This window comes from Carassius gibelio, chromosome A19 (genome assembly GCF_023724105.1).
Source record: "Carassius gibelio isolate Cgi1373 ecotype wild population from Czech Republic chromosome A19, carGib1.2-hapl.c, whole genome shotgun sequence".
In the NCBI taxonomy this organism is placed as follows: Eukaryota; Metazoa; Chordata; class Actinopteri; order Cypriniformes; family Cyprinidae; genus Carassius; species Carassius gibelio.
Window position 1 is genome coordinate 10233922 of NC_068389.1, and position 16995 is coordinate 10250916.

At 37.1% G+C, this 16995-nt stretch overlaps 2 protein-coding genes and 1 long non-coding RNA gene across 3 annotated transcripts; 1 reads left to right on the forward strand and 2 right to left on the reverse strand.

Moving 5' to 3' along the window:
- Positions 1-105: 105 nt before the first annotated feature.
- Positions 106-7495, forward strand: LOC127935647 (E3 ubiquitin-protein ligase PPP1R11). Its single transcript, XM_052533730.1, has 3 exons — positions 106-414; positions 5057-5165; positions 5441-7495. Exons 1-3 carry the CDS (start codon positions 325-327, stop codon positions 5620-5622), a joined length of 381 nt encoding a protein of 126 aa, XP_052389690.1. The 5' UTR covers positions 106-324; the 3' UTR covers positions 5623-7495.
- Positions 7496-7815: 320 nt separating this feature from the next.
- Positions 7816-13862, reverse strand: LOC127935646 (uncharacterized). The gene is made up of 2 exons (XM_052533728.1): positions 11996-13862; positions 7816-9077 (listed from the first exon to the last, which is right to left on the reverse strand). Exon 1 carries the CDS (start codon positions 12947-12949, stop codon positions 12020-12022), a length of 930 nt encoding a protein of 309 aa, XP_052389688.1. The 5' UTR covers positions 12950-13862; the 3' UTR covers positions 7816-9077; positions 11996-12019.
- A 1093-nt stretch (positions 13863-14955) lies between these two features.
- LOC127935619 (uncharacterized) lies at positions 14956-16733 on the reverse strand. The gene is made up of 6 exons (XR_008148130.1): positions 16361-16733; positions 15956-16014; positions 15740-15767; positions 15598-15660; positions 15377-15426; positions 14956-15193 (listed from the first exon to the last, which is right to left on the reverse strand). It is a non-coding gene; the product is annotated as an uncharacterized LOC127935619 (long non-coding RNA).
- Positions 16734-16995: the final 262 nt, after the last annotated feature.

Sequence of the window (16995 nt, forward strand, 5' to 3'; positions counted from 1 at the left end):
GGGTGTTTTTTGCGTCAACAGCATATTTAAATATACAAGTCTGCTGAGCTGACTCCAAGCACTACTATATTGTCTAAAAATCCTGTCTAGGTAGTCGGCTGACTTGTTTTTGAAACACAGTCAGCTTCGAGAACTGGTCCATCCGTAAATGCGTCCTTCCGAGGAATGACTAGACTGGTGCATATTCATCTCATGCGTTCGTCTCTGATTCATATTGGTCCAGCTCGAAATCCTGACACGCAAACCGTTTTTAATATCCTTTAAACCGAGAGCAGACTTTAATCAGTTTAGTCGACCGAGGTTTATCGGGGTTTGATCAGCGCTATGGCGGAGATGCAAAGGACATCGAGTGAGACGATAACGGAGACGATAACGGAGACCGTTCAGATGGGCACACCGCCTCCACCCCAGCAGGTACTGTGCCCTACTTAGTGTAGACACCATCCCGAGACACACTTACACCCTATCATTCAGGCTCAAGAACTCCGAGGGCTCTTGTTAGTAACTCATCGTTCTGTGGTTCGCACTTCGAGTGGTTTATAGACTGACTAGACAGCAGCATAAGGCCTGGTCAGTGAGCAGCATGTTCAGCAAGGTTCATCTTCTGGTTTGACAGTGTGTTATGATCACAACAGACATCCTCTGTGAGATATGTACCGTGGTAACCGCGGTTTTTAGGTTAGTAACTGCGATTGTTATTATTACTGACGTCAAAAAATAAATTCAGTCATGAAAGCTTTTTACAGCACTTGAACACTTTTACAACACTCACCGCACAAAAAGTGCACGCGGTAGTGCTAGGGTTATTACAGATAACTAAATATAAAACCTTAAAAATAAACATTTTTGTTACTTAAAGGGTTAGTTCACCCAATAATCAAAATAACATAATTAATAACTCACCCTCATGTCATTCCAAACCAGTGAGAACTCAGTTTATCTTCAGAACACAGTTTAACCTCTTACCAGTCACCCCCCATTTTTTGGCATGGAGACAGAAATTACATACCCAAAATAAAAAGGTTTGTGCTCATGATTCTTTCTGACTAGATACATACCGTATTTTCTGGACTATAAGTCACACTTTTTTTCATAGTTTGGCTGGTCCTGCGACTTATAGTCAGGTGCGACTTATTTATCAAAATTAATTTAAAATGAACCAATAGAAAACATTACCGTCTCCAGCCGCGAGAGGGCACTCTATGCTGCTCAGTTCTCCTGTAGTCTACACTGAAAACATAGAGCGCCCTCTTGCGGCTGGAGACGGTAATGTTTTCTCTCGGTTCTTGGTTCTAAATAAATGCGACTTATAGTCCAGTGCGACTTATATATGTATTTTTCCTCGTCATGACGTATTTTTGAACTGATGCGACTTATACTTAGGTGCGACTTATAGTCCGAAAAATACGGCAATCATAATTTGTTCACAAAGCTGAAACTTCAAAGTTTACTGGTCAGGAATCAGAATCACTCATTGACTGTTATGATAATAGAGATATATAAGCTCAAACATAAAAACAAAAATAAAAATATAAAAAACACATTTTTTAAATGTATTAAAAAAATTGTTGATGTAGGATATGAGTTTAGAGAAACAGTGTAGCTAAAGCCACAAATCTACCAAAGCTTCATATGAAATTTTCATAATCTAATCTGTAAAACTGTGAATTTTCTGAAATATTTTCTAAGGCCATGTCATGTGTGTTTTTAGAAAAGGCTAATCAGATTGATGTATGGCACTTGTCATCCCTGTAAGATCACACATATAAACACTTGTGTGCTCTCTGTATGTGTGTTGGCTTTGAAAACTCCCCGATTCATTATTCTATTGTTCTCACCAAACAAGTCTTTCACACCTCCACCAGGTATGACACATCATCCGCATTATTCTTTTATAATTATTCTTTTGCTTTTATTCCACCTTTATCAGCCTTTGTTGTGGTTATTTCAAGCTTTACAATCCACTAAACTGCAACCTCACTTCAGTCTCATTATGCATTTAGCCCTTATTTATCAAAAGTCTTACTATAAAAATACATCGAAACATTTTCTTACGACCTTATGTGAATTATTGTGACAAAAATGCGTTATGAAGAAGAAATGCACCTGCTATTAGTAGCATTAGAGCTAACGTTAGCATCAAGCTACATCAGACAATTTATGAAATTATTAGTAAACTTTTACTTAAGACTCTCTTTAAACACCGATTGAGTGTTTGTAATTACTTCATTTAGCGAACAGGGGTGGAATTTGGTCGTTTACTGTTGTAAAAATATGCTATTTATATCCTTTTACATCACTGCACAAGTTAGCATTTCAGATGTACATTTTCAATTTTTTTTATATAAAAACACCCCAGATCTCAAGAAAATCTCATACCAAGCTTTTCTATCATAATTGTGGGTTTATTATTCGGATATTTTGTGTGTACATAGGTGTTTCAGTGTTGTTCAGAGTCAGAGTCTGTCTGACACACACATGAGCACTGAGGAGGAGCAAACACACAGAGACAGCGCTGGGAGAGGCTGTTTATCATCAGATCGTGTAAATCAGTGGAAAATGAATAGAAAGGACTTTTCTGTCTGAAGAAATATGAAGTAAACATCAGTAAATATATCCATATATCTCCGCAGATATGCATCTTTTGTCTATAAATCCTTATTGACGCTGTTCAGTGAGTCTATGTGAACACAAATAAACAGCTCCTGACGTGACTAAATATGAATGAGTGGTGAATTTCTATTCAAAATGTGCCAACAAACGGATTTATTATTTTGCACTCCTGACATAAATTATTAAATAACTGTCACTGCAACGAATGTTTTATCAAAATATTTGTCAAATATCAAAGCTAGAGTCTTTATACTTTCAATTGATGCACAGTTTGTCCAGAACAAGTAAGAGAGTGATGTTTAACGTGCTGTGAAAGTGAAACAATAATAAACTGGGGCCGTCGGCGATGTTTGCAAGCAAAGGGGTTAAAGAGATAGTTAACCCAAAAAACATAATTATGTAATTTATAACTCACCCTCATGTCGTTCCAAACCAGTCAGACCTCCATTTATCTTTGGAACACAGTTTAAGATATTTTAGATTTAGTCCGAGAGCTCTCAGTCCCTCCATTGAAACTGTGTGTACGGTAGGCTGTCAAAATTGCTCAAAAATTACGTTTGAATATTCCCTCAAAAAAAAAAACACGAATATTCGAACATCTGTTTGAATGTTGTCAATGACACGCATTACGTCAATAACCGTACAAAATAATACAAATAGACATAACTATTTGTATAGGTAGTCTATTTAAGTTTAAACATATATGACAACGTATTACCTACACAAAAACAAGGAAATCAACTAATGGCCAAGGCTGCAGACCTCACGCTCTCTCACCCTCACGTTCTCTGTGCATAACGGTTTAAATGAACAAACAAATTTTGAGTGCTTATCAAGAGTTTTGTGCAATCAATTTAAGGTCGCGACTGTTGTCCCAAATATGGCAGGCTTCATTCAGTGATTGAAACAAATATTATTAATATTAATTGAAGTTTTACAGCATATAGAACTGACATTGAATGCTCTGAGCGAGCTGTGCTGTGGTTAACATGGAACTTTTCCTTGACATGAAACGATAAATAATCAAACCTCAAATCCATTGCTTGACAGAACTCCCCGAAGCCTGCCCCATCCGCGATACTGATTGGTCTCATGTCCTTACAAATGAACGAAATTAATTTATCCGTTATGGCCTCTTGTCGTGTTGCAGACAATTAAAGAGCTTGTGGCGGGCGATGCAAAGTAACGTTAAGTGTCAAGACATGACTGTTTAGCTGGAGTTCCACACATTATAAAATGCTCATTTGGGTGCACATTTTTGAGATGTGACCTCATGGTTGAATGGTATGCTAACTGTATCTTAAAAAGCTTGCATACAACTTTATCTCGCGGGTCAACAATTTTATCTCATTTTCTCTGCTGCGGTCGAGTTGGGCTCTGCACTTGCAACCATCTTCCATGAAGACGCGTCAACTTTCAGCAGTGATGCTGTGCCAGACAGTGTGACTCCTGTGACCTGTCCCTGAACCCTCAGGCGCGCTAGCACACCCACTCACAAAGCTGACAACCACGCCTCTACTACCGCATGCGTTTTTTTCCACATTTATGTTTTAATTTGAATATTAATTTTCACCTCCGAAATTCGTTTTTTAAAACTATTAAAAATACACACACTTTCAATGGAGGGACTGCGAGCTCTCAGACTAAATCTAAAATATCTTAAACTGTGTTCCAAAGATAAACGGAGGTCTTATGGGTTTGGAACAACATGAGGGTAAGTTAATTTTGATTATTGGGTGAACTAACCCTTTAAAATAAAATGCGCATTTCAGCTGGTTTTCTCATTTGCATGTAGACATTTTAGTTTAGTTTGATAAACTGAAAACTAAAATGAATAAAAACTTATATATGTATGAATATAATGTAAAATAAAAATGACAAATCCAACAAAATTACTAAAACTTTAGAGGAAATTCAAATGCAAGCGAAAAATGTCAATAAAAACTAATTCCAAATGTTAAAAAACTATATGTTAATGTACTGTTGTTATTTTATATATATATATATATATATATGTATATATGTATATGTATATGTATGTGCATGTGTTTATTTTTATTTAAAGTTGACTATTTTTCAAATTTTTTATGAAAAATACCGAAACGGTGTGACAAAATAGTCATATCATAATATTAAAGGATTACCCTCATTCATGGTATTTACATGAATTTCAAGAATTGTAGATATTGCTGTGGTGTACTGTCTAGCAGATGTTGGTGTAACCGTAGTACAGTTCCTTAGTAAGACCCCCTGTTCATTTATTGCTGTTTACAGTAGTAACATAAAGCCAAACAATGGTTGAGGTGAAAAATTTAGCTGTCATTGTCATCATCATCATCATCATCATCATCGTCTAACTATTAATGTTTACTCTTATCTGGAGTAACATTTAGTAATGTAAGTAATATCCTCCGTATGATGGGCTGGTTGTATGTGCTTCCAGGAGGGCAGAAGCCTGACCATCAAGCTCAGGAAAAGGAAGACGGACAAGAAAGTGGAGTGGTCCAGTGACACGGTGGACAATGAGCATCTGGGCCGGAGGTCTTCAAAGTGTGAGTCTTGTTGTGTTACCGTAGCTCTGAATCCATTATGGATGCTCCTTCACTTTGGATATTCATCGAGGATTTCTTATGAAAATGAGAATCTGCTTCATACTTGGAAACAGTGTGGGACGGATCTGTATCTGGGCCAGATTTGAAATAGCTGGCCTTAAGTGGCCTGCATCTTCTCAAAGCGCCCTGTTGAATGAATGCGTCGTTTCTTTAAATAGAACGTCCTCCGCTTATTTGTGTTTCACGTTCTTCTACGATGGCTTTGATGTGTTCAGGTTGCTGTGTTTACCAGAAGCCTCGACAGTTCGGCGAGTCTTCCTCTGAGAGCGAGGGCGATGACGAGGATGGCTGCGGAAGTGCGCACTGCATTCTGGGACACGGGAGAAGAGGCGATGGACAGAGGGAGGGTGGAGAGAACACAGCGCCCCCTAGCTCTGGGGGAACAAACCCTCACTAGTAGTTGAGGGCGAGTCGGTTTGGAGGGAAGGGTAACGGACGGCGTGGGCACTACATTCATAATCCCTCACTCATATCTGATTACATCACACCATCACTTAGTGTCAAAGGCTTTTTGATGAATGAAAGCTTGTAGAGCATTGCAATGTGATTCGTTTTCTCCTCCGTCATCAGTTTGATGACCTGGAGAAGACTGTTTTTTTGCGATCTGAATGCTGCAGAAAATTTGTTGTACATAGGATATTGGTTTTTAATTCTTTTGTTAAATCTATATTTATTTGTGTGCGTTTAACAACTTGATCTTATCAGTTTTGTGTCCACCATCAATATATTAATGGATTAAAATATGATTCAGGAGGGTTATACCCTTTTTAGTTTGAATCAAGCGGATTTTAAAGGAATAAACACAGTGTAAAAACAGACTTTTCTATCAAATATAATTTGCCTTGCTGTGTCACAATTTCTTCATATCCCTTCGAGCGTAATATGTGTTGTGCTGTAGTGAATTTAAAACATGACAAGGATCAGGAACTCAGCCCTTTGGATATTTTTTACAAGGGCGCATTAAACCATCTCCATCAGCCGTCGTGAGTTTGATTGAGCTCTAGTGAGACTCCCCTCAGACAATCAGACTACAGTCAGAGACTCGGCATGTGTGTGCAAAGACATCGATGTGTTTATAACTTAGTGAAGTGGACAGAGAAACATCTGTGATGCTTGACTTCATTCTGAATGTGAGTTGAGATCATCAGCTTGATAATTACCTAAAATAAACCGCAGCAGTGAAATTAAAGAAATAGTTCAACCACATATGAATATTTGCTAAAAATGTCCTTCTCTTTAGGCCATCCGCGATGTAGATGTTCATCAGAGCAGATCTGGAGAAATCTAGCATTACATCAGTTGCTCACCAGTGAATCCTCTGCAGTGAATGGGTGCCGTCAGAATGAGAGTCCAAACAGCTGATAAAAACATAATAATCCACACGTAATCCATACTATACTCCAGTCCATCTGTTAACATCTTGTGAAGTGATGTTGTTTTTTTATTTCAAACTACTGCTTGTTGCTAAAATATGAGACCATAATCCATAATGTTGCTTTCTCCAGTGAAACGGTCATGTTGTCTGAATCAGGAGAGAAATATGCATGGTGGATTTGTTTCTTAGAAATGTGCAGTTTTTAACTTCTCTAGACAGTAACTGATAGACTGGAGTGTTGTGGATTACTTGTGGATTATTATAATGTTTTTATCAGCTGTTTGGACTCTCATTCTGACGGCACCCATTCACTGCAGAGGATCCTCTGGTGAGCAGGTGATGTACTGATACATTTCTCCAAATCTGTTCAGATGAAGAAACAAACTCATCTACATCTTGGATGACCTGAGAGTGCTTAAAGTTTCAGCAAATTTTCATTTCTAAGTGAGCTGCTTCTTTAAACAGTGCAATTGATCTTAAAATGTGTAGATTTAGAATATTTTCCTTTCATTTGCATGCCTTACACAAAATACAGGGGCAATGTGTTGTGTGTGATAAAGAGGATCACCCTGATATGTGAGGTGTATGTAGTTTGACTTGAGTTTTAAAGTGTAAATGGATTAATTGTGGTATAAAGCGCACGAGAGAGTGCATGGCCGGATGCTGGCCAAGACCAAACACCCATAGCATCATCTTTCCAATGATGTCACATACATTTGATTCCCATCAGGACCGTCACTGCAGTCTTCAGCATCCCAGCATTCACATCCATCTGTCATCCCTTTACTGTGAATGCACCTGTATGTACATAGCAATGGTCATCGAATGGATTTAACATGAATAAACAAGATGTTAAATTGTTGTTTATATCTATTAAATGCTTAATGGCAACCTGGTTGTGTTTGACTCTCATCCCGATTCTGTTCAGTCCTTATGGAATGTGCATTAATATAATGATTCATGTGATGCATTATTAAGAGTTCAGAAGCTAATACGTTTCAGATTAGTCATGTGGAAAGTGAGACATAAATTAAATTGGCAGCATAGAACGGAGATGTGGATCAGTGGTGTTATTATTAACAAAAATTGTTTGTTAACTGAAATAAAATAACTATTCAAATACTTGAGATGGACTGAGTGACCCATAACAGATCAAATCTGTGTCCACAGGTATCCATGCTCTAATATAAACAAACATACTCCAGACATGAAAAATGGGGAGAATTATGTTTATTTTAGCTGTAAGGTCTATTAAAGACTCAGTGTGCAACACTTTAGATGTAGATCTCACAACCTTGAGCTACAATCCATTTCACTCTACAGCAGACTTTTCTATTCACAGCTCGCTGGTACGTCAATGGACTCAGGGCTTGCAAAAATGTTAAGACACATTTTAAAGAACCTTCAAAGGTCACACGTATTCTTACATTGGTCAAGGTTGTAGAAAAACTATTCTAGCACTACATTTTAATGCTTAAATAACTGACATGAACAACCTAGAAATGTATAAACCAGTACCACAAAGCAAAAGTAATTCATGACAGAAGTTTCATGCATAGATAAAACGCCGTTGAACACGTTCAAGAGAAAGCTATTCTTGCAAGCGAGAGAAATGCATGTGCAAAAAAGCATTGGCTGTCAGTATGCACTTGTGCAAAATTAATTCTAATTTCTTTGCCCATAATTCCCTGTGAACTAGCCAAAGTGTCATATATTTCGAGGCACAAAAGATATAATCAACTCAAACAGAAATGAATCAAGAAATAAAATCAATCTAGGCATGCTGTATACATAAATACACGACAAACACAGAATGGCTCTAATGACGTAAACCCAAAACGTAAGTACGGAAAAACATAATGCGTAGGTTTGCTGTATGTAGAAAGTGATTTAATAGTTCCTTTATAAGTGCACTCAAAAAGAACAGCAAGTTTGCCTGTGATTGGACTGATGGACTAATTAAGGATGGGCGATATAATGGACTCAGCCCATTAGATGAAAGGACACATGTGAACAATCAGATACAAGCAATCCAAAGATGATGTTAAAGGCCACATTGAGCTATGAGTTCAGTAAAGTGTCACATGCAGATGTGCGGTACATACAGCGTGGATCACGGTCACCATATAAAAGTAATGTTTAGTTACAAATAAATTGTCGTTGGACTGGTTCAGCCTTCAGAAACTCCCAGACAATCAGTGACTGCTGGGTGCTCAGTTTTCTGTACACGATTCTTCATGGTTTGTAGATGGCAGATGTTGTTTTATCGCTGTGGTTGTAGATTCTAGTGTTTTACTCGTCCACTTCTCCTGCTGTTGTGCTACGTAAAAAATAGTTTTGGGAAAAATTAAAAGTACATTTTAAAGTGAGCAAAAAAAAATCCACAGGTTGTGATGAAGAGATGCTGGTAGATTTATGGTGCTCAGTCGAATCCTCAGTGGAAGATTTAGGTACTGGACGATCAGCGTGTCAACAATCTGTGATAGAAACACAGAAGTGCTTAATCACTGCAGTACGAGAAAAGATTGAGATTTGTGTGTTCTACTTTTAACAGTTCATCCAGAAATTGCAATTCTGACATAATTTACTCACTCTAAAGTTGAGCTATGCTGGAGAGAATGGATTAAAGTCAATATTGGTTCAAATCTTGGACAGTTTGTCACATGGTTATTGTATAACTTCATAATAGGGCTGAGCAATAAATACTATCATATCGAGATTGCAATGTAATTTATGTCGATAATGATGATAAGCCCTGGACATTTTGACTAGATATGGATTAATCTAAATGAACTTCATCTCCAGAGCTGCTCTGAGAATCACTTCACCAGCTTTACACGCTTTACCCTGAGAGAAACTACCACCAAATACACAAGGAGATCTTCATGACAACCCGCCTGTTCGGCCTAACTTATAACAGGATTATATTACTTCTGTTACTAAATTATAACAGAAACATATTACTACTGTATACTAAAATGCAATTCTCATTCATAATATTATTTTGTGTTTTTGAGGAATATCATTCAACCAAGTCATGTTTTTTTTCATTAATAAATACATTCTGTTGTGCAGCATCTTTTTTAACAAAAAATATTAAAATGCAATGTTTTCATTTCAAATTTTCATTTGATTGCATTTTAAAAGATTGATTAAATTGTTAATTTATTTTATTTGATCAACATTGTATTGAATCATAAAACACATAAACCAGAAAAAATTTAATAAAATGGAAAACAAAGAATTTATGGAAAAATGTAATTAATGTGATGGTGCCATAAATTAAAAGGTTGCTACTGCGAAGAGTTTAATTGTGAAAAAAAAACAAGTTGTTTACATTCATTTTCAAGGTCTAACAAAAATGTGCAAAGCATTTTTCCCCTAAGTGAATTTTGTGATACATTTTCAATATGGTATAATATGGAAAAAAGTATTTGATAATATTTTTTTGCCACATCGCTCGCTGCTCTACTTCTGAAAACTTGAGATGTAACCAAATAGTTGTATGGACTATATTTATGAAACTTAATGTGTTTTTGCATCCATATTCCTTGTAATTTTAGGGAAAAGAAATAGTAGCACAGACTGTGGTTTAAATTTAAATATAAATAAAAATAATTATTTGTTTATCTGCCATGAAAATTGTGGTATTCTGCCATGTCATGAAATTAAATACTAAACACAGAGCCAATGATAATTTTTTTTATTTTATTTTAGGATGAACTACCCCTTTAAACTGGAGGTCAAAACATACATTTGTGTACAAAGAAATTAATATTAATATTAATTAATATTGACATCCCCATAGAGAGTCACTCTGGGGGAAGAGGACAATATCTGAAAATGCATCTCAGAGAGACAGAAATTATATCAGCAGGGAAATGATGGACGGTTTAAAACCACAAGCAGGTTTCACAGCTCTCTGAAAATGTCATGCTTGTTTTTCTCTGGGTGAAAGATTTAAACCACAAGCCTCACAGCAAAGGTTAGGATGCTTGCATATATATATATATATATATATATATATATATATATATATATATATATATATATATATATATATATATATATATAAAAACGTGAGATAGAGAAATAGCCATCCAAAAATCATACAGTAAGGTGTGAGTGCAAAACTCATATTTTGGCATTGTGGGTGGCTGCTAAGCACCTTAAGTGTTCCTGGTGGGTTTAAGCACTTCGCTGTGTTTGTTACGATGCAAGGAAATGGGGCGAAAACTTTTAGAGCAGGGTTTTCAAAACTGGGGTTTGCGAGAGAACTGAAGGGGGTTTGCAAGTTAATTAAAATTAAAGTAATAATAATCATAAAAATGTACAATCAAAATAATGTAAAATCAAAATGAAATATACTTATTATATGTATGGTTACCTGCAACAGTTACCCATGTCAAAAACAAGCAAGAACATGCAAATGTGTTTACTGAATTATTAAATTAAAAGGATATACTTCAAGCTAATATTTTAGGCAAAAAGCTTTGAGCATCCCTGGTTTAGAGTAACAGCACACCCTTCTTCAACAAGCCTCAAGACTGATCTATATTTGATTTTATATTAATGCATGTAGCATAAAAGCTGGACGTATGACAAACCTAAGTTCAATACCTACTGTTACAAGATTGTTCAAATCCTTATGATAGTAAAAGTGTAACTTATTTTTCAAACTTTATACTAGAAAGCAGTAGCGCACAAATTTCCAGCAACCAAAAATATTTGTTTGAAAATAATTTTTTTTCGGTTTCGTTGACCAAACATTAACTAAAAACACTGACATTTAATTAGCACTTCTCCGATGGTATGTGTCAGTGTCTTTTTGTGCACAGTATGGATGTACCGAGCCGATTTCAAGGATCGGGATTGGGACCAATTACGTTTTTTTTTTTTTTACTAATTGGTATGGGATCTCCTAAAACCTGTCATGCAGGCATCAGCTGTCATGCAGGTGATTTGCACCCGGTATTATAACTTTAATGTTCTTGAAGTGTGCACCAAACAATAGGAAATTCAAGTTTTGGATTGTGTGGACGGGATTAACAATATCAGTTTATCATTTGAAATAGATCTTAATTTTGATGAACATAGATATTTTAGTCAATGCTGTCTTCAGTTGATGCATGAACCAAACTTTACTAAACATTATTCCAGTAATCACAATAAGCATTGCAACTTTATTATGAAAAAGTCTGAGCTTTCAAATCATCTGTCAGTATTTCTAATGAAATTAAAACAATAAGTTAACAATTAGGTCTTCAGCTAAATTAAACTTTTAATTTCAGTTTTCATTAAAATTCATATCGGCATTTCTTGCGTAATTTGATAAGAGGAAAGCCTTTCCCTTATGACAAAAGCACAGGGTTTTTGGGCAGAGACAGCTACTTACCCAAAATACACTTTTCCCAGGACATCAGCTGCTTTGTGTAACTCCTTTCTTGCTTTCGTCAGCTGTCCGCTGTGGCTCATTCTGCTCCCAAATGTCGTTCTGTTCCTCCTTACTCTCTCTGACTTCTCCGTCAGCTTTTTCATCATCCCCTTCTGCCGAAGCCTCACTCTGGTGTACACTGACAGAGATGACCAGCGCCTGCACGATACCGTAGACCAGCGCAAACAGCAGCAGGTACTCCTGTACCACCCACAGCAGTCCGGCCATCCCAACAGTCGACACCAGAAACATGGCCATCCCATGGAGCCACAGCTTCAGGGCGCCCTGCACCCCCAGCACGTCCAAAGTAAACTTAGTCGGAGGAGATACGGTGGTCAGGAAGCCCACCACAAACAAGTCAAAGAAGTGGCGGAGGAAATTAAAGCAAATATCATAGTGCTCAGGCATGATTTCCCCCTTCCATGAGCGAGAGAAGAACTGGAATGCAGATTTCTGTGGCGTGGGGGATGGAGGGGGCGTCCCATACTCTGATTGCCCATCGACTTCATCACCATCCCATGTACCGTCACTCCACCCAGCACATTTCTGCTGGCGGAGCGTGGTGGATGCTGACCACCGGGGCCAGAAAAAGTATCTGGATGAAAGCATTCGTCTCCACCAGTGCGAGGGGCTTTGGGCGGCTGCTTTCTCAATCTCAACATCAGCCCTCAGGTCTTCAATGTCCAATGGCTTGATAGTCTCCTCAGCCTCCCAGAATTCATCAGTGATTGTCTTTTGGTCCTCTTTGGTGTTCTTGCCCCTCCAAACCAAGGCAGTAAGTCCCCATAAACCCCATCTGCTTCTTGTCTGAATCTCCGTTGTTGCGGGTTTCTCAGGTTTGGCATGATTGCCCCATGAGGAGTACAGATTCGCTGGACTGACCCACCCCCAAACTCGCCCTACAACTGCAGTCATGTCTACACCACTACTTTATAATGCACAAATGAGGAAATAAAAATACTATAATATATATATATATATATATATAAAAAAAAATCAGAATGTGTTGGGGGAAAAGGGTGAAATATTTGATAATTACACATTAATAACTATAGTATAAAGCAGAAATAAGCACAGCCACCTCTTTATCTAATGGTATAGCTATTAAAAAGTAAAAAAAAAAAAACGACATTGAGTGTTCCTTTAATAAGACATATATAAAGTTTTACACTGCCACAAGTCTAAGAAGGCATCTAAACAATGAGACCTCAACAGACCTGTATTAAGGTGTGTTTGTATTAAAGCAAATGAACCAGAAAACAACCGATGGCCACACCTGTGCAAATCACTCAATGACAGGAAATTTATATAATTTTTTAATAAAAAATAAAACGAAACAATATTACTGTGGCAATTGGTTTTCATTTATTTTTGTTTAGCTCTCCAAGCATGCTCCTCAGGCGAAACGGCGTCTGTTAGCATGTCTGAACAAGCCGAGTGACTCCGCACCTTTAAACGCTAAACTGTGTCGATGTTGAACGAAGAAACACTAGCGACCGGAGAATCAAACAAATCTGCGACCCCAAATCTTCAGTTTTATATGACTGCAGTCAGGACAAGCAGATACATCTTCCACACATCACAGTCGGCTTCACTTTAAAAAAAAAACATTTGAGTTCACTTATCGAAGCCAGCTTCACATTCCTGTTCATCAGCACCCGGCAGAAACGTGTTTAAAAAAACGTTTCAGCACGTAAACAGCTCGACAAGATGCGAAAATAGAGTCCAGTTAAAGTCCAAAAGATTCAGAGAGTTTTGACTGAGATAACTTAGTCCCTGCGGTGTACGAGCTGGTTTGCTTGTCTAGTAATGGGAATGTGAAAGAAACGGAGATTCGGTTCTTTCACTCGGTTCATTTGAAAGAACTGGTTCAACTAATCAATTCAGTGAATCTTTTACCGTGTTTTTGTCTGATATCCCGGGCCGGGCATATTAAAGCCGTATAATAAAGACACGTACTGCTGTTATTTACGAGTATTTTGTTTCGAATCATACGTGTTTATGAGAGACTAGCTGAAATATATGCCATAAATTTTTATCACACTTATATTTATGCATTGTGATGTTTTTTATGTAAAGCGACAAGCAATTCTTCACAGAGCCAAATATATTTATAGTGTACAATGTCAGGTTTAGCTAGAACGCTTTTTCAATGCCTATTTCAGAATACTACAGAACTTTTACTATATAATAAAAGAAATACGCTTCAATGAGTTGGAGTCGTTGACTCGACAAAAGATTCATTGAAAAGATCCGACTCAAATGGAAGATTCGTTCACAGATCGGGCGTCGCTACGCACCGCTACGTACAGAACAGAAGCGGTTACATTAGTGACTGCTGACCTTCGCTCTGTATAGTTGTGACAGTCCGTGTGTAAACTATTAAAATGTATATATTTCCAAAACGTAGGTCTGTTACAAAAAATGTGTACAAAAAAAATAGCGTGTACTGAAATTGAGTCAAGTAGAATGAATTCAAATATAATAGACGCTGAGTAACTGAACTCTTTCCATAATAAAAGTCCTCAGCAATTCCTAACAAACAGCAGCTGAAGAGAGGAATGTCATGTCGAATTCATCACGTCCATGTGTTGTACTTCAAAAGTCACACAAGTAAAAATTCTATCTTATACTGACTTTATTCTTAATCTTCAAATATATATTTTGTAAAATTTAGATAGCATATCAGAATTTCATGAGTAATCAATTTCATTAAGTTATACTATATATTATTTATTTATTTTTACATATTAATCATGTATAGGGTGCAAATCTGCTACATGGCGTGAAAGCTATTTACTTTTAGAATGACTCCCAAAAGCATTTGCACTAATATTTGACCTTATCCAAGAACACGAATACGATTAAGGCATGAAATTACAAGCTGGCCCTGCTACTCCCATTAAAAAACAATGACTATATAGCTGTAATAGTGGTCTTTATTAGATGTAAAAGACAACTGTACATTTTTTGAGAATGCAGCATACAAAGAAATGAGGTCAAAAACAAGCCGTTACTTTCTCAAACTGTCCTTTGAATGACATACAATGACACTGAAACACAAGTGTATAAGTTATGATAACAATAACTACAGAGGAGCTTTACAGTTCACCACTGTGCTGCGAACCGGCCACAACTCTTCTGCCACTGCATCAACTTCTGTCCTCGAAAGAAAACAAGTGTATTAGATTACAAAGAGGGGGAATGAGTGTATTAGTTGCCTGTGAGTGTTTCAGTGCGCCGCGAGAAAGTTACTTCATTGAGTTTCAGTGGAACCGAACAACGCAATCATCATTAACACCCAATTATAACCAGAGGGAAGTTTACTGGGCCAGTACTTACACAGGGACAGATTCAAGGGAATATAAACATCATTCTGGCTTTGTGTCAACCTAAAAAAAGATAAAACATTAACTAGAAGTTCTTCGTAATAAACACATTTTCATAATCAAAAGCAGTGCTCAGAGAAATGTGAAGAGCTTCATGTTGTCATCAGAGACTCTAGTCTACTGAATCATGACCGCACATCCCTGATAAAACATCAGCACTGTTAGGACACTCACCTCTGTGTTCATTCATGGGCTGGAGACAATGTCTGTGTTGGCTTCAAATCCTTAGTTAAAAACCTTGAAAATAAAACTAACTGTTAAGACATTATAATGGGCCATACTTGCAAATTCACAGGCATGAGAAACCATCTCTTACCCACTCAGCCATCCCGCTGGAATCCAACCTGTGAATGTATATAGACATTTAGAGACATTCAAAGCTACTGTTTTAAGTTTTCATTGGTATAGGGTGACCATACGAGCCATTCGCAATATAGATTGCCAATATAGGCAATATAGAAATCCCGGCAAGGATGTGTCCTGGGAAAATGGCTCGTATGGTCACCCTACATTGGTGTGAACTATCTCTCACCCAATGGTTGTCAGCCGTTGACATCAGCTCCCTGGCAACATCTGTTCCTCCCAACCAACCTGCAAAAGTGTAACATTTAGAGACCTCCATCCAAACCAGTACAAATCAGTCTAAAGCTGTACATCATGTGTTTCAATGCACTGTAAAGAGGAGTAAATCAGAGACACCAGTCTAATGATTCATCATGGCATGCAATGGTAGTCTACTGGGGTTTTCAGTCTGTCAGATGTCACAGACCTCCAAATAGGATCAGAGGCACCACTAAAAGGCAGCTATATATTTATATGTAACGTTATAAGACCATATTTATACAGTATTAATTAGCTATGTATTCAGAAAAAAATCTTCAGGTTTTCAAAAACTTTTTTCTAAAAGAAAACAGAAGTGTTGTTGTCTCATACTTACGTTACTGGGAAACTGATGCAGCTTCGGTACATTCTTTGACATTTCTTTTCCCAAGACATCAATGTTCAGTTCAAGTAAATATGATCTGCAAAACACTGAAAGTTATATTATCAGGTCATATTCGACTAATCATGATGATCTGTGGGGAGCTCCAGACCATCAGCACTGTTAAAACACGGCCAAGCGGCATCTCTAACAAGGTTAAATAAAAAAGCACTAAACTGTGGTCTGGGGTAACGTTAAGCGATACAACAATAAATAAAATAAAATAAATAAATAACAACGAAGGTCATTCATCGCCAGCTCAGGATCTGCAGTGCAGCATCCGACGCGCAGCGAATGACTATATCAGGGTCCTAACGCTGCAGTCAGGGTAGCGAAATATCTGCCTGCATGAAAATACGAGCATATTTTGTGCAGATGTTGCATTATTATTATTGTTATTATTTTAATTTGTTTTCTTTTTCTTATATATAATTTATTCAAATAATTATCTAGCTCTTTTTATTGTGAGATGAGATATTTGTGCTTTTACAATACAATTATTGTAAAAGCAATGCAACTAATGATTATTCATTAATTAATATCGCAAAAGCACAGTCGAACAGAATGCAGAAATAATCGCAGGAAATTAA